At 38.2% G+C, this 18,406-nt stretch overlaps 1 protein-coding gene and 2 non-coding genes across 5 annotated transcripts in view; 2 read left to right on the top strand and 1 right to left on the bottom strand.

Moving 5' to 3' along the window:
• LOC125066053 (prominin-like protein) overlaps positions 1-18,406 on the top strand; it is a 44,417-nt gene that overhangs the window by 22,536 nt on the left and 3,475 nt on the right. Inside the window, exons 2-14 of one of the 3 annotated variants that reach the window (XM_047673952.1) lie at positions 7,293-7,431; positions 7,552-7,677; positions 7,766-8,118; positions 8,299-8,420; positions 8,634-9,064; positions 9,540-9,644; positions 9,776-10,124; positions 10,207-10,395; positions 10,475-10,609; positions 10,698-10,856; positions 10,929-11,050; positions 14,707-14,757; positions 15,436-16,425. In XM_047673952.1, the coding sequence (XP_047529908.1) occupies positions 7,293-7,431; positions 7,552-7,677; positions 7,766-8,118; positions 8,299-8,420; positions 8,634-9,064; positions 9,540-9,644; positions 9,776-10,124; positions 10,207-10,395; positions 10,475-10,609; positions 10,698-10,856; positions 10,929-11,050; positions 14,707-14,757; positions 15,436-15,679 (2,525 nt within the window). In that variant the 3' untranslated portion in view covers positions 15,680-16,425. Of the gene's footprint in view, positions 1-7,292; positions 7,432-7,551; positions 7,678-7,765; positions 8,119-8,298; positions 8,421-8,633; positions 9,065-9,539; positions 9,645-9,775; positions 10,125-10,206; positions 10,396-10,474; positions 10,610-10,697; positions 10,857-10,928; positions 11,051-14,706; positions 14,758-15,435; positions 16,426-18,406 lie in introns of those variants that run through there. The other 2 variants (XM_047673950.1, XM_047673951.1) reach the window with 2 other exon arrangements.
• Trnae-uuc lies at positions 683-754 on the top strand. Its single transcript has one exon. It is a non-coding gene; the product is annotated as a tRNA-Glu (tRNA).
• Trnap-agg lies at positions 4,924-4,995 on the bottom strand. The gene has a single exon. It is a non-coding gene; the product is annotated as a tRNA-Pro (tRNA).

Raw genomic sequence — 18,406 nt, 5'->3', positions numbered from 1 at the left:
GACGAACAACGCAGTGATGTTAAAAAAAAAAACAAAAAATACTCTTATGTAATGTTTATTTTCAAATATTAAGTTGTACTTTTCGTAATGTTTCCTGTCATTTAAAGTATAAGGTCTATTTCTAATAGAAAAAAATATAATGAGCCTTTGCCTACATCGAAATGTTTACGCTTCTCTTTGTATTATATTCCAGAATGAATATGTGAAACATTTTTTAAGTAATGATTTCTGTCCCTGTTTAGTGCAAATCTAAATGTTACCACAATTCTGTACCCGCTATATCTATTATCTTTTTTGTCTTTAGACATTTTCCAAGTATAGGCTGTTTGTTTTTTCCGTACTTGTAAATCGGACGCTGTATCTATACAATGTTTTTGTGCTGAGCCAAAAATTCGTTATATAATCGGTTAGATGAAAGCATTCGCATTACCAAGAAAATTCAATGACCTTCAACCTCGGTAACTGTACCTACAAGGTCTTCAGTACTTATTTGAAATAATTGCAATTAAAATAATAGAACGGATGGATTTGACCCCGTCTATTTTCTTTGCAAGATTAAGTTTTCAAGGCCTCGTTGTTATTTGGTAGAGAATACTATGAATATGTATCATAATCAAATAATAATAAATTATATCATTCAATTATTTTAAAACTGTTGCTAAATTTTACTTAATATTACAGCTCCCGTATGGTCTAGTGGCTAGGATACCTGGCTTTCACCCAGGAGGCTCGGGTTCGATTCCCGGTACGGGAAACCTTCTTTTTTAAATATTTTTTTTATCATCATTTTTTTCTTTAATTTTTTTATATCCAAATTTCTGATGCATGAAAAGCATTCGTGCTTTTATTAAATTAAATAATCAAAACCGACCGCTACTCGCCCGAAGTAATTACGAATGTTTTTTATCTTTCGTTCCAAACATATGAATGAGTAAGTACTCTGAAATATATATTTCTTAAGTTTGTCGCTGTGTGAGTGTTGTTAAAGAGTATGGGCTCCTGAGACCAAAGTTTTCAAGACGAGGCAACGGCCTAGGGCGGCAAACGTAATGACGATGGAAATCCTCACAGGACGTTAAGGGTTCTTAGTGAGGTATTCAAGTACGTCTCACATTGCTGAAAGACGTATTATACCTTATGTTTAAGTTAATAACGTTCCAACTCAGAAAAAACAAAAAAAAATGAAACAGCAACACGACTCGTGAAACGTTCTAAAGTTGACTTGTAACAAGAGATAATTTTATTGAACAATTGTAATTTAATTTTAAAACGAGTTTCATTTTGATGTTTAATTGTTTAAAATTTCTATTTTCGTTTGAATATAATTGATTTTGATTGAGATGATTTTTTGCATTTGGAATTACCGTGATACCGTTAAATGATATCCCGACACACAAAGACCATTAAGAAGCGTCAATAACGAAGTAAAAAATAACCACGGAAGGAAATTAAAATCGTAACACTGAAATATCGATTTATGCTGCCTGGTAACACCAAAAGGTCGAAAGCCATGAATAAATGAGTCTGGAGTTTCGTTGGTTTAAAGAAAAAAAGAGACTATCACGGATATGTATGTAGGTTAACGTTAAACTTAGATAGTTTATTTGCTAGTACTATTAATAAAGTAAATTACATACTTAATAAAGATGTAGGAAACATTTTTAGAATTGGATCTTTAGTTTCGCAGATTACATACAGACAGACACATTTTATAATATTAATATAGATTATTCAACTTTATGAAAAAACGGCGACACAATATGAGTTTTGAATATTATTTACAACCGAATACTAACTGAAAATATTGTTCAACAAAAAAATGTAATGTACCGATATATTCATTCAATAACTGGTCTTATGGCTCACCTTGTTCTCAATTCGTGAACAAAATCGATCGGAAATGCGTTACGGCTTGTTGTAAATTGAACGCTGAAATTGTTTCAATCTGATTTTAAAATTATACATCCATAAATATTATTGAGACCAAGATACACAATATACTTAAACGTGAATTTGTGAGAACTAGGTAAACTAGGTATGTAGGTATATGTATTTATTGCATGTTTAAAATATGCACCCTTTTTTCTCCAAATGGAAGAATTCTAGTAATATGATTGTTTTAAACATTATCTTAAAAATGAATGACATCTGGTATGTCGCACTCAGAGCGTAATCCCTTCACCCGCGCTGCAAGTAGCATGCTCTTAAATCATGCAATTTACAATAATTTGCTAATAATGAGCACGACTTTCAGTACGGGAAATCTATATGTTATTTTGTTATGATAATGTACGTATGTACACGTCAACAGTAAAAATAACCTAATAATTTTTTTGTTTCTAAATATGTGTGCAGTGAAATCATGGAATAGTAGTAGTAATAGTTTACATATATTGCTTTATTGCTGTCGACCAGTAAATATGAAGTTGTAAATCAATAAAATAAAAAAAAAACTTGTGTTACTTATAATTGGGTTACTTATAGTTACAAATATAGTTCGATATTATGTTAGGAAACGTTTCCGAATTAAATATTTTCAAAAATCGAATGTGCTAATTTCTGGACAATTCTAAATTCTAGGTGAGTTAATAGTATAATAAATATGTCAAAATCTACTAAACGATTCAGATTCTCCGTTATAGATACGATTATTATCAAACGTCCGTGGACTCGAGTGGTGTATTGTACTGAGATCACGTGTATAGATACGTTATGTACTGTGTTGTGTAACAACGTATAAGCCAGGTAACACGGTAGAGGACGTCAAGCAGAGCGCGACGGCCAAGGTTCCCGCGATGATCATACTTATTGTTTACGTGTTGGATTATGAAAATATTATAATCAGAATTCTAATAGCAGTTATGCATTAATATTAATTCCTACGTGTAACCTGTTTTCTAAAAGTTTGGCCTGGGTTATTTAAATTAAATACAGTATTAGATGTGTAAAGGCTGTATAGGTAAGTAGGCTGGCCGTACATTTTTTGGCACAGATATCGTTTTTTTTTTTTAATCCGGTGATGGATTTTTGAATTACAGGGACATTTCGAAGCAGTAAGACACGTAACGTGAATAGTTTCAAGTCCGATGGTATGGTCACTTTACACATAAGACAGTCTTAAAGTCAGTCTCTCCTAAAACCTAGGAAAACAAATTGGTGTATGTACTTGTATTAAGCATTATTTGTGGTCTGTTGTCTTACAATGCAACGCACACGCTTCTCACTATCTTGTTTTCTAAACGTGCCCGAGTTCATAGTTTATAATATGTGTGTGTTTTTATTCAGACAACAGTCTAAATTGAAAACTAGGGCTATAACTAAAATTAAGAACTTTCATACAATCTTACATTATAATTAAATATGTATAAATGTTTCGGGGAATAAAAATCTAACAACGAACTCTTTATAAAGCCTATTCAACAATTACCACATTTGAATATTCAAAAATGTGTAATTCGTACTAACTTTTATTTTCTATTGAAACGTCTAATGGGGTTATTTCAAATACTTTCTTAATTCCAACCTACGTTATATAAGGAACTTGTACAATCACGATCCAAAGAAACAGCATCCGTAGTTTTGGTTGACACTTCTTACCACTGCCTGGTAATAACGATAAAACACAAAGTTCCAAAAAACCAACTGACAAAAGTACCGTCCCGCGATTCAAAAACCAGTCCCTTCATACAAATTTTCAGGACAATCATTTTTATGGCTTATCGGAACTGCTTTGTAAATTTCATGCTTATAAACACCGGTTTATCTTAGCATTGTTTGACGTAAGTCAGAAGTGTTAGACTTTGATTAAGTAATATATCCGTTGGTTGCCTGGAAGAGATTGCTGTAGCAATAATGTCGCCAAAATTGTACGCCTCTTTTATTTAGGCTGGATCCATGTCGTATACACTACACTACTTTCAATATCCTGTTTAGTTTGATTACAAAGTTTAAAATTTAATACAATATGAAGTGCTTTTCATATGCTAATACATCAAAATGTATACGATGTTTGTACCACTTGTGGCCAATATCTATCCATATTAGTTTACTTCTAAGAATAGATACGTTAACTGGTTACTGGGCCACCTGATGGTAAGAGGTCATCACTGCCTTGACATTGGTAGTATAAGAATTATGAAAAAATCCCCATATTAATAAAGTGCCACCAACGTTGGGAACTAAGATGTTATGTCACTTGTGACTGTGTTGAGTGTTTTTTTTTTGAGGGTAGAATATATTATGAGTAGGTAGCTGGTTCAAAATCCTGCCACCAAGTAAAAGTCTTCCTAAACAATATCTATCCATATTAGTTTACTTCTAAGAATAGATACGTTAACTGGTTACTGGGCCACCTGATGGTAAGAGGTCATCACTGCCTTGACATTGGTAGTATAAGAATTATGAAAAAATCCCCATATTAATAAAGTGCCACCAACGTTGGGAACTAAGATGTTATGTCACTTGTGACTGTGTTGAGTGTTTTTTTTTTGAGGGTAGAATATATTATGAGTAGGTAGCTGGTTCAAAATCCTGCCACCAAGTAAAAGTCTTCCTAAACACCTAAGATTTAGTAACTGTAATATGTTGTAAGTAATAAGCGTTTTATTCTTTAAGTTTATACAGGCGATATAACTTAAGAGATAAAATATAATGTAAGTTAATATCTACTACTATTACTAAAAAAATAAATTAAAAAGAAGGTATTTGTAAGGTCAAGAATAGGCACAAGATAAATTTATTAAGGTTTCGACAATATACAGATATACACATTTACGTGTGCACTTTATCAAGCTAATAATAGTGTTTGAAGATAACCGTAATAACGATTTTTTAATTAATCATTACTTATTTAGAACGAAAACATACTTCCAGGATTGGGTTAATAATATTATATTAACCATTAATAAAAATAAAAAAAGATTTGGGCTCGTCCGGGATTTGAACCCGGGACCTCTCGCACCCTAAGCGAAAATCATACCCCTAGACCAACGAGCCGCTTGAACATATATCTTAAATTATACACCTCTAGCTTTACCAAGGTATATTGGTAGTGTTATTCTTTATTTATATTATGTATGATTATATTACGAAATATTTGTTTTTACTATCTTTGAATGCAATAATAAAGAGCTATATTATATTTATATCGAAATTATATTTCATTTATTATAATAACATAACCCGTAATTATTTTTTATTTTAATACAAGCAATGTACGATGGGTTCATAGAAGTTCCAATTTTTTTATGTTACTTCGTTAAAAGCACTAATTATGTTCAAATTAAGATTAACTGTTGGCCACGTCCGGCAGAGACAGTAAATTTTATTGGCCTAAACAGGCTATCGCACTGTCCTACATCTGAACACGTACGATTATCAACTCTATTATCCGATATATAAAGTGTATTTTAAATTCGTTAGTCTCTAGTATTGTTTTATTAGAGCAAACACGATGAGAGCAATTGAAGATATGTCGAGCCGAATAGAGCGATAACTCTTAGCTATTAAATAACTGCTCATTAGCGTGATGCAATGCCTCCGAGCCTGCTGCGACCGATTAATCAACAAGCGACACTTGTTGCTTTATGGGTTGTAGACCATACATGCTACTCGTATAATAAAACTGACACTCGAGACTAGACCGATCTGCCTTCGATTATTCATCTATGTATGTACATAGTTTAATAAGTAAATATTGAAAAATGTTCGTGTATTCGTTTTAATGCAAATCGGCGAAAATTGATTTACGATACTTTATTAAATTAACTGAGACCGCTTTGCTTTTGCCTTACAATAATTATTTTATTTATTTTGAAATTTATTAAAATAAAAAATATCTTAAAAACCTTTTTTTTTATACAATAAAAAATAATAAATACTGTTGATTATGGATAATTTTTCTCTGATTAGTTCGGATCGGAAAAGTGTGTTTTTCTCTTCCGATCATCTCTAGTCATAACCGTAACTTCCTCAATCTCCCAAGATGTCGTCCCTCACACAGACCGTCATCTTATTTTGGTCTTCCTTTCAGCTTTACTACTTCCTTTTACGTACTCATTTAGTATTCGTATATTGACATTTAAAAATAAAGTTTCATTGTAAAGATTGTGTCAACAAGTCTAAAAAAATTAAATACTAGTGACCGCTCCGTGGTCGAAATTCGACGAAAATCGTTAGTGATAATTAAAGGAAAACATATTTTAATTTGCATGTATTGATTTTTTTTCTACTCTTAATTCCAAAATTATTGTATTGATAACAATGATTTTTTATCTTCAAATATTTTTATTTAATTATAATTTTAAGGGTCTTGTGGTTATTTCCCCTAAGGGTGAATTTATTAATATAAACCGATCGTTATCTTATCTCGTTAGAACAATAAAAGGATGTCCGTCATGTGGACGAGGTGTAGGTAGAACAAGTTACACGGTTAGCTTCTTAACGACGATGTTCCGCTCTAGAATAAGAACCGGTCTGGTCGCGAGACCGGGGGCCGCTTGAATGTCACCGGCTCGTGTGCTACATAATATCAATGGTGTTCTTCAAGTATTATAAAGATGATGATGTTGAGTAGCTTTTTTTTTATCGTTCGTTATGATTTTATTTATAAGATATTACATCAGTACTTAAATCTTTGTATAAGAACTTAATTGGGGATGTTTTTAATTGAAAATTTCTTCTCGATGCGATAGCCATCCTCTGCTCGCATCGGAGGGTTTCTAGGATCGGTTTTTAATAAGTCATAAGTTTATAACTCGAAGTCCTTGCTTTGCACTCATTCAGATTCATTCAGAGAACTTCAGGTGAGGAATGAGTCTAATAGGAACTCGTTTTAATTATGACCTGTTTGTCAGTGTTCCTCGGGTCTCCCCCTGATGGGAGCGATCAAGGTCCTCCTCGCATTAGAGCGGTGCTAATAACAGTACTACGTTCATACTTCTCTAACACTATGATTTAAAAGAAATGTAAGGCTTTCACCTCATGGGCCTAGAGTCAGAAGAATGTCTCAGCCGAGTGCGTCTAACAAGATTGTTATTCCCAGGTGGGAACTCTCACCTTTCAGACCATATACAGTTTTATTAGTCGAAAACTAGACCCTCCCCGCCTCGTTCAGAAAGTTGAAAGAAGGCTGTGCTATGGGGTAGACTAGCGTTCCGAATTTACTGAAACAAAATAATTTTAACAAGATATACATACATATAAGGCACATCGAGTCATAGACATCGAGTCATAGTTTAGGTAAATTGAATTTTGTAACTAAATCTAATCAAACAATATTTGTTCTTTCGCAGGGATTGTGTCGGTATCCGACGGGAACGTAGAGTTTGCATCACCCCGTGAAGAATGGCGCACCCTGCTCGCGCACTACGCGGGCCCAGTGGCGGTGGCGGTCGTTGTGTTACTGCTGGTTGTGCTGCTTCCACTCACTGGGTGAGCATTACTATTTGTTATATTAATGTGTATAGCGGTTTTTCTCTAGACAATAACTGTATACCTAATAAACACACATTTACATTTTGTTATGATTCACCATTTCTCTGGTATTATTAGGCTGTTCTGGTGCTGCTGTCAATGGTGCAGAGTGGGACGACGCCGCAGACCTTTTGATCGAAAATATGACGCCTGTCTTAAGGGTATCTTAGCGATCGTGTTTATAGGACTTCTGACATTGTTCCTGTAAGTGTTATTTGTCTACGCTTTAAATTGTCTAGATTGAAACGCTGAACCCGTAAATGAACAACGTCGATCACTTTTTTGCACCCAGGTTTGGTGTCGTGTGTGCGTTCGCGACGGACTCTCAGATTGAGAGCGGCGCAAGTGGCACGCCTGACGTTTTGCGTGGTGGTCTGCGCGACGCACGGTCGTTCTTAGACGCGACGCAAGCACATGCGCGTCACTTGCTTGTTGACAATTACCGTGAGCTGGAGGAGCAACTGGCGGCCACGTTGACGGGCAGCGGCCGCGCTGTACTACGCAAGCTGGATGACTTTACGAGTGCCACGTCCGTGCGTAAGCTGAGCCATATGGCAGCTCAGCTGGAACGCGTGCCGGCTGAATTACGTGCCGTGCAGCGCGCCACTGCGGACCTACGCGCACGTGCTGAGGAGCTCAATGCTGGTAAGATTTGTCGCTTTCGAATAAAGTACATCTGAAAAAATGTTATATTTATCTAATAACAAATTGTCAAAATCTGAAGGTCCAAATCGATGATAAAATTCTAAAGAACTAAACGGCACTTTTACATGTATAATATGTGATTTCGCTACGTATCTGGCTTAACGTGCGTGTTCGTTAAAGGTCTGCGTCAAGTGAAGTCCTCTCTGTTACGTACTTTGGCGCGCTGTCAGGAGCGGCAATGTGTTCAACTGCAAGAGAAGTACAAAATAGGACAGCTCGATACAGACATACAGTACAATAAGGTGAGTAGTGAAGCTTTGGCTCGATACATATATGTCTGTCCCAAATTGATAAGCTAATATATTATTATATTATTATTCATCGCATACATGGATAGATGCTGGACAAATATTTCCCAACGGTACGTAGTAATATTTTTCAAAATATCTTGTATCGTATTGACATACATATAAGGCACGGTCGTTACACCTATGCGTTCGCGTGCGCGTTCACAGATCCCGGATGTATCGGAGCTGCTGCACAACGTGACGCAGCTGGTGGACGGTGACATGCGAACCGAGATAGCGGCCGGGCTGGAGGTGTTCACGGGGATCAAGCGCACCGTGGACCAACACATACCGCGGGTGCGAGACTCCATCACTGCCACGGGGCAGCGCCTGGCGCGCGTGGCTGATGAACTCACGTGGGCGGCCGGCAACGCCAGTGAGCGGCTGGGACGGTCGGGCGCGCCGGAGGCGGTGCAGGACGTGTTGCGGCGCTACGGGCCGTACCGCAAGCACGTGACGCGTGCCGGCGCCGCCGCTCTGCTGGTGGTGGTGTGCATCATGTCTTGGGGGCTGGTGTGCGGCGTGTGCGGCAAGCGGCCCGACGCGTACGGCGCTAGCGACTGCTGCAACAAGGGCGCCGGCTCCTCCTGTCTGCTCTGGTATGGGAAGTTTCGTTTATAAGAGAAGATTAGTATGCTAAATAAGATTTCACAGTCGTTTGTTTTTCTTTAAAAGGTATTTAATAATTTTCTAAAAACGCTTAAAGATAATGTCATCGTTACCGATTCGGACGGATATGCTGTACATTTATACCCTAAGTACCCACTACTTAGGCTATAAAAATATTAATTATTTTCTTTGCAACTTTACTTTATATAAACCTCAATACTTTCGTATTTAATATACATATACGATAATAAACACACATTTAGTTCTATGTCATTTATTGTAATAATATAGTAAAGGTAGTAAAAGTAAATTCCACCACTGGCTAAGGCCTCCTCTACTACTCTACTCATAAAAATGTTAAGAGCTTTTTCTATCATGCTGTGCTTACAACTACCTTTATGCAAAGTTTTATGTGATCGTTTTTTGTTCATCGTCATTTAAAAGTTAACGATTGTGTGCCCACAGCGGTATGTGTGTGACATTCGGTGTCGGCGGTGGGATAGCGCTCATGCTGCTGGTCTACTTTGCGGCCGGACTAGCTGCTCAACGACTCGTCTGCGATCCTCTAACGTAAGTCAGCCTTTTAGTAGTGTCCTCTTTTCATTAAAATATTTTACAAATTTAGATTTTATCTCTAGATAAAATTTAGTAGTCTAGGTCAGACTAATGAGCTTATCTGTACAATGTAACTATCCCCGTAGTGAGCCGCGCGAGAACCGCGTATTTGCGGACGTGGAGCGCTTCGTGCAATTCGAGCGAGTGCTTTACGAGGAGCGCCTCGACCCGGACTTCAACCTGACGTCGGTGCTGGTGGACTGCCACCGCAACCGCACCATCTACCGCACGCTGCAGCTGCACCGGCGCTACGACCTGCAGGCCGTGCGCGAGCAGACTGCGGCACAGGTGGCGGCCAGCGTGGCGGCGCTACGCACGGACTACCCGCCGCGCGGCCGCCCGCTGCGCATCCTGTCGCCCGCCGCGCGCCGCAAGCTAGACCTGCTCGCCGACACCGGCCTCTCCGACTTCGACTTCGACCGCATCCTCTACGCGGTGAGACCCTGTCGAGTTATGTCCCACGGGCGACGCCGTCATTCCTTTCGTCTTCATGATTTCGATATGATCACCGTTACAGCTGGAAACGAACATGACATCTCTCTCGCTGGACGGACTTTCGGCGCAGCTGGAGAGTACGGCGCGAGCGTTGGCCCCGCGCGGCGGTTTCGCCGAGGTGGCGCGCGACCTGCGTAGTGCTGCGGAGCATCTCGCGAGACTGCACCGCGACGTCGTGCGACCTATGCTGCAGCGCACCGCGGAGCTCAACGTGAGACCGCCGTCGACCTCGGGTGGCCTCCCTGCCCCGTACCCCACCACTCCCTCCGTGACCGACGATCTCTGTCCAGGCCACTGCGTCGGAGCTGCGTGACGTGCTGCGCTTCAACCAGTCGTCACTGAAGGAGGCCATTCACTACCGGATTCGCGACACGACTGAGGTCGAACTCTTCCTCAATACACAGGGACCCGATCTCGTACAGAACGTGAGTATGCGACACCCATCTCGTCGCGTGATGGAATCTGTCGCTGCATACGGGTACATAAATATATACCGACGTTCCGTCTCCGCAGCTGACGCGCGACTTCGCGGAGACCATGGGCGCGCGGCTGCAGGAGTACCTGTCGATGGTGATGGACGCGGTGCAGACGGACGTGGGGCGCTGCGGGCCGCTGTCGCACGCCTTCAACTCGACGCGCGACGCGGCGTGCCGCGCCGTGCTCATGCCCGCGGTCGGTACTCGCGCCGCGCTCGGCCCGCCGAGCCTTCCGTCTCTCTCTGACCGTGTTCCGCTCTTCCCACAGAACGGCTACTGGATCTCGCTGGCGTGGTGCGTGGTGCTGTTCGCGCCTCTGCTGGTGGTGGCGCAGAAGTTGGCGCGTCTCTACCGCCATCCCGACCCGTACCCCGGACCGCTCGTCGAGGCGTACGTACCTATGTAACTCTCATGACACACTACATAGCGAACACCTCGCTACTTTCACACGATAATGTGATGGACCGAAGACATGTTAGACAATATAATGTTAATTGAAATCCAAATTTGAAGATTCCAATTTAAGATCTATTACAAGTTGTCGATATATTGAAATCGGTTCATCATACACTCCACACACATTACAATTTTATGACATAATTACTTTCTATTAACCAGATAATAAAAATCTGACATGACGTCTTAATATCGTCATTATTATTTCATGTTTAAATAGAAGAAAATTATGCTTTCCGAATAGTTCAGTACAAATTACACAATAACAAATAAACATATAATTTATTTGAGAGACGCAATGAATATATTGAATTACTGAAATAATGTTGATCGGATATCACGCTAAAGTGTTCCAGATTCAATACATTTATGCGTAAAGTAATTTCTATTTAATTGCAACGGTAACATTTTAGCAGGAAATCGCACAGAATCTTTACATATAGCTAATATTAAACGTATTGAAATAGTAATCTTTACGTGACTAATACGATTGAATAAAATCCTTGAATGAAATAATTTCTTTGTCTTTATTGATTCTATGCTATAGTTTCTGTATGACATGGTGTTTGCAGCTCGTTATCATAATCATTAAGGAATTTAACACACTTAGCGATCAAATCAAGGCAGAACTAAACGCGTTATTGAATCATATGTAAAACTACAACCACACTTGTTTGAGATAGTGACTGTAACATTATTTTGTTGACGCTATTTCGTGCAGATGTGACCGTAGCTTTACAAATATTCCCTCGCTGCTGAAGTACCTTCGGCTTGGTTCGGTCGCGCAGTGTGTTCAACTTCTTACACGATGTAATGCGAACTCCATCTTTTGCTACCTAGATGTAAGTCATTCATCTACCATTTTTTATTGTTTTTGTTGGAATCGTGTGCAGTTTTCTAACACTTGAAACGACTGTGTCTATTTTGTTAATAAACAAAATTATATCATGACGCTGCATACGATCCGTCTCTGTCTTCTTTTAATTTATTATGTTTTTAAGTTTGTTTTTTTTTTCTTTTTTATATAATTTGAGGTCTGTTCTACTGTTCCCTTGGTTACTAAGTTTGTCGATGTTACCTGATTTGGGTTTGTTGTGCACCCTCATCCCTGTAATGTAGTGAATGGAATCGCCCCTTAATCCATTAATTTCCGAAAGCACCAGTCTAGCCCTAGTGTTATGTTCGGGCTCTGATTGTATTCGAGGAAGTGGGAAAAAAATAAATAAAACATAAATTGCGTTTTATTCACATTGAACTTGTTGTTAGAAGGAATAAAAGGTGATCCCGCTCTCTCGTATTACACGCACAAGTCTATGCAGAGTCGATGTTATGTTTCGATAAAATGACGAGCACTGTGTGGTTGAAGAGCCGAGTAACGCGTATTATTCGACCGTTCTGATAGATCGGCTTCGTTTCAATGATGACATCTACTCAAAAATATGAAACCTATCGGTCCTCTACGAGATGTAATACCATTTTAGTGAGTAGTAAAATATTTATCTACATAGTTGTCTTCAAAAAGAATCGTTTTTATTTACTTCTTCAAATTATTTTTACTTTGGTTTCACTCACCACCATCCTAAGATAATCTATGGCGAAGAGCCGCAATCAATTTCGTTGGATTACCGCAATATCCCAGTAAACCCGCTTAGCCTGGCCGCACATGTTAGGTTATCGTGTATCCTTAGTCGAAAGTCGATGTTCAGTTAGAATTTTGTCTTGAATTAAAAAACGACCTTTTAAAGGCGCGCACTCGATAAATGTATGCTTACATAGCGTACATGATGGTCGCGAGCGCTGGAGTCGCATAGCTAGCGTGTGCGGCCAGGCGGGTCGGGTCGGTGCCGAGTCGCATGTCGTGTTGTCAGGGCCGGATTTAGAGGTTGTAGGGTAATAAAGAAATGGAGGCCCTGAAGCAACAGAGGAGTGGAGGCCCCCAATTATTATTTTACAAATTAATTTGAACAATTTCATTTCTGCCAATAGGGGTTGACATTAATTCATTAATATATATCAACTCGTTGGAATGTCATTTGTGGGGCCCCCTCTCTTGGATTGCCCTAAGTCCGGCACTGCGTGTTGTGTCACAGCGCGGGCGGGGCGCGGCGGCGGCGCGGCGTGCGGTGACGCGGCGCGCGCGGTAACTCGCAGGCGGCGGGCGCGCTTGCGTTCAGACGTTAGTTATTATACTCGTGGTATTTGACGCGAACCCGCACTCGACCGTATGTTTGATTTTGCGTATTCAAATTAGCTAATTTAAAAAAGATCGTCGGTATGGTATAGTTCACTCACTGTTTATCGCTCGAGACGTGTGCTCTTCGACCCCATAGCGGCTTGCACCGATCCCGCAACGTTACCGTCCCTGGCTCGTTGGAATCTAACCCTAGTAGTAGACGTTTATTAGTCGTTTTCGTTTGCCACTTAAACTTTTGACATTGTATGATGTCCCAGGACGGTAGTGCAGCATAGCGATTTATTCTTAATAGCGTTATTATATAAAGTCGAAAAATTTATATAAAATTGATGACTCACGTATTTAAACAGCAAAACTTACTGGGACAGCATCAATAATTTAGTGATTTTTTTTAGTTTTGCGAGTGTAATAAATATATTTTAAGACAAATATATTAATTTTTTTTAATAATTTTCTTATTTTTTCCATTGTGTTTGATAGGAAAAATACATTTGGTAGACATTTCATATTTTTATTTTCGAATAAAATATTTTTTTTTCGATGACAATTACACGAATTATTATGACGTCATTCTGTTTTAGAGTGAATGACGTTAGCGAAATATATTTAAATGCATGCATTTCAATGAGCCAAGTTTTGAGTGTTTCGACGTCGTGTCGTTGTTGTATGTAGGTCCCTAACCTGTAGTACGGGCTTGCTGTTGCTCGCTAGTCCATAACCATGTATTGCTTACCTTACCCGCGGTTATATACAAACCCAACGTATGTAGCCCGCAATGTATTACGAACATGTAGATGATGTACATAGTAAATAGACATAAATAGCGTATACTAAGCGTTCAGTAATAGAGGTCATTTTTGTTTGATAGTTTTTATATTTTTTTCTTTTATTCATAAAACATTAACACCATGACGCATATATTCGTCTTCAGTGCCATTAGTTGTCATAAATAAATTAAGGTGTCGTTTAGGACAGGACTCTTTAGGTGTGTAGAAGTCAATCTTAAATAGTATATATATTACATTAAAAGTTTAAGGTTATTCTCACTTGAGTTAAAATAAAACAATAATAAATTGAATTTATATTTATTTTTAATTAGCATAGTTATGTTAAAGTAGTTTAAATATAGGCATTTTTTCAAACTATATTCTTCATGTTGTTTTGGTTATCCCCGATAATTCCACGTCCGAATCTCTTATGTGTGTGTATTTACAACACCTCATAAACTCGCCAACGAACTGATTAAGAAGTGGGCATTTTATGTGTCAATCATTCGATCGTCTATCAGATCGGTAACTCGGTACAGTTGTCGATGTTGTCGATCACACGAGAGTTCGTAGCGTGTTAGAGGTCGGGCGCGGTCCGTTGCGCTAACCGGCTCTGTTGTCTGTTGCAGCGAGTATTTGTATGACGCGTACGCGGACCGCGATAACGTACCCCTCGCCAAGTAAGTGCCCTCACGCATGCGCTCTCACGCATTCGCTACTCGCTTCTCGCGTGCACGCGGCCTTACGCTCAACGTTCACTTCTATTGACATAGAACTTCCTACTCCGAGTAGAATACGACGTAAAGCCGGGTGCACATACGAGTTCTTTCTATGCATGGGTTAAGGTTAGGGCTACTATCGAAATTGGTAATCTTTCTCAGTAATATTGTAATAAAAATATAATTTATTAACATTCCGTAATAATAAGCTATGAAATAAATTGTAACAGTGCCATATTAGTTATAAGAAGCATGCGTTAAGGAACTGGCATGGTACTGTGATGTGCATGCAAGTCCCGCACGAGGATACCCAACGACAGACTTTTAAATTATGTTTAGTTCTTACTTTTAGTTTTTTCCTTTCGTTTTCTCGGTAGGTGATAGGACCGCATTCTAGGATTAATTTAGTGTTTATGGGACTCGAGTAATACGGATTCGTATACACTGTATCAATATTGAAACAAAATATTTCGACCATATTGTCGAGTCCATCGATTAGCCGACGTGGTCCGAATCGCGCATGCCAGTTTTCGCATTCGAGTCATCCCATCGCTAGACGATAGCCGTCGAACATAGCATAGTTTTAGAGACGTAGTCAGTCGTAGCGGGCATGCGCGATCGTAACACGTGCGTGCGCAGAGGGTCCAAGCGCAGCACGCTCGACATCGAGGGCAAGATCGCGGAGTGGCGCGGCCGCAACCACGCGGCGGACGAGGGCGCGGGCGCGGGCGGCACGCGCGTCGTGCTCGAGGGCCGCGACGTCGTGTGCCGCCTGCTGCCCGCCGCGCCCCCCGCGCCCTCCGCCGCGCTCATCGACGACCTCAAGACGCGCCTCGACGCCAAGGACGAGGACAACGAGTCCGGCATACACGAGTCCGAGTAGACTCCTGAACCGAACTTCGAATTTTACTACCAATCGTAGTTTTGTTAAGTTTCTTTTTGACATTCTACTCGTAGTCATTAAAGTTAAACCCGCTCGGTTTACGTGAAGTTTATAAAAATACTCATAATTCGCGTCTAACCGCGCGTTTGGTGACTTGTTATTTTTTTTTTTAATTCAGCTACGATATTGTTTTCTCTAGTAGGTTAATGATATAATCATGTAAAATTTTTTAAATGTTTTCGATATCTAAATTCTAATTATATCCTTTTTAATCTCGTGAATGAAGTGCGCCATTTTGAGTGGTCCGTTTTCGTATTTTTATCATTAAATATTTAAGACCTAACAAGGTAATAAATATTCTTGTAAGATTTTTGACATTTTGTAATATATTGTGACAGTTCGTATTGATCTTGCAATTTTTATAATGAACGTGTTAAAAACATAAATTTAAGCGTAAATTTTGCCTGGAAATTATTGCGACTGATTGAGTGACCAATTTATTGTAGTCGACTAATCGAGGCATAGTTTCACTTCGATCGTCTTCCACTGTTCGCATTTGCTTGAATATGATATTATTCTAGTTAAAAAGTACACCGGTACATAATAATCGCTATTGATAATTTTGAATGTAAATAGAAAAGAACTAGTTAATAAGCTAGTAATAATGCTTCGTATACTACAATATTCGTCCATTACTAACCTCACCGACCGCTTGCGCCTATGAATTTTAAAATATGAATTTATTATAATCATTCCAGTTTTTTACTAAAATATACAAACATTGTAGATCGAAAGTACTTTTTAAACAAGTCAAACTCATATATAAAGCTTTTAAAATGTGTAAAAAAACGCTTGTACAATATTCGATCAAATTATTGACTGTATCCATATCGTAGTTGGTACCAAAATTATAGCAATTTTAGAGAGATTTTTGCATAGTTTTGATACGCGGTTTGTATGCATATTGTTGTTAGTTTATTGACGAGGTCTCGAAAAAGCTGAGTTAGCACAAAATGTAGAATAAGTAAAAAAAAAACATGTGAATATCAATATTATTGTAATCATGTTTGCGAAATAATTAAGATATTTAAATTGTATTAAGTTTACGATACCACTAAATACTCTTTAGTACATAAAAATATCTTGACTGTTTAGAAATGTAATCATAAATTCTTATTTGCAATCTAATAGGATGAATTCAAAACAATGTATACACAATATATTCACCTAATACAATTAAAGCCGCTGACCCAATATCGTGCATAGGGTGACACAACATGTGTAACTTCGATATATATAGTACAGCTTTGTGTAGGGTTACCAGAAAGATATGTAAAAAAAAAACAGGACAAGATTGAAGATGTCGCAAACAATACAGACGTTGGGACACCCTTGTGTTGCAAATAATACAAGGTAAATTTAAAGTATTACAATTAAACAATCAAAATATTAATTAAATGTAATATTTTTAAGTCTGAGTCTAAAGATATTATAATATGAATCTTAATTTTTATAAGTAAATAATAGTCTTATTTATTTTTTCAATCTGGCAACGATAAAAATTGACCTGTAATACCTGGTAACCCAGCTCATGGATGTCAAACGCCTTCGACTAGGTAACGACTTTGATCTAATATTATTCGTGTTCGACTATTGTAGTGTCCTAAAATCTTTCAATATTATTGGGTTGGCTAAATAATTCTTTGGTAAATTATCTTAATATACGTCATATATCTCACAATCATAATCATAGTATAGATGTGTGCACTGCAGCGAATTGACTTAGAATTAACGCAGGGATTTGATGGAATTCAAATGTACTTTTATTGTAAAATATCTCTTAGTTCAATATTTCTCATCCAAACATAACGTATAATAGTAATAATCAATTCAATGTCTATACTTACTCATATTTATAAGAGATTTTGTATAAGTTTCGTTTAGTTGTACGTTGTTGTAATAGAATAAGGCATATTGTACACGACTAGAAGCGGAATGTAGCGTGAGGAGGATTACTCATCTTGTCATGTGCGGTAACTAACAATCATTAATCATTTCATTTACAAACATTTATTACAAACTAAGGTTTTACTAACATTACAAAAATCGAGCGTTTTATTGTTTTAGTCTGTTGAACTAAATAGCAAGACAAAATGGCGTCGCGATTTCTTTGCAAGCCATTCTAAATATATATTTATTAATAATTACGTTTAATTTAATTTTAAAATAACGACATATAATTATGTATAAATGAAACGCTCCATTTGTGTATTAACTTGCATGTATTTTCACACACTTTGGGGCCTACTATTAACGTCAATTGACATAACGAGTGATATTATTTAATTCGGCCTCAATTTGTTGTCTTTCTCTTACTAGTCTAAATAAAACTTTTAGTTAGTTAGTTTCGCTTGTCTCGTGTAAAATGACGTCTGACTTTCAGGCCTATGTGTGTTAAAAGTTTTGAATTTTAGCTCTCAGCTGGCTTGTCGTGTTTTCTTATAAATAATCTTCGGTACTTTGTGGATGTTGCATGGTTTGCTGACGTTTCCTTCGCTGTTCTGAATGAAAGCAGTATGCAGATGATTTATTTAATTAATCGCTTCGTTATTTCTTTTATATTATTCGATGTTGTAAACTTATTTCACGATTACTTATATATAATTTCATCTGAATTCTGTTTGTAATTTCTTTTTCCTTTAAGTTCACAACCCGAGCCGACGTCAA

The sequence above is a fragment of the Vanessa atalanta genome, chromosome 8, assembly GCF_905147765.1.
Source record: "Vanessa atalanta chromosome 8, ilVanAtal1.2, whole genome shotgun sequence".
NCBI lineage: Eukaryota > Metazoa > Arthropoda > Insecta > Lepidoptera > Nymphalidae > Vanessa > Vanessa atalanta.
Note: the sequence above shows the minus strand (reverse complement) of the source record. Positions and strands in the feature narration are given on the sequence as shown.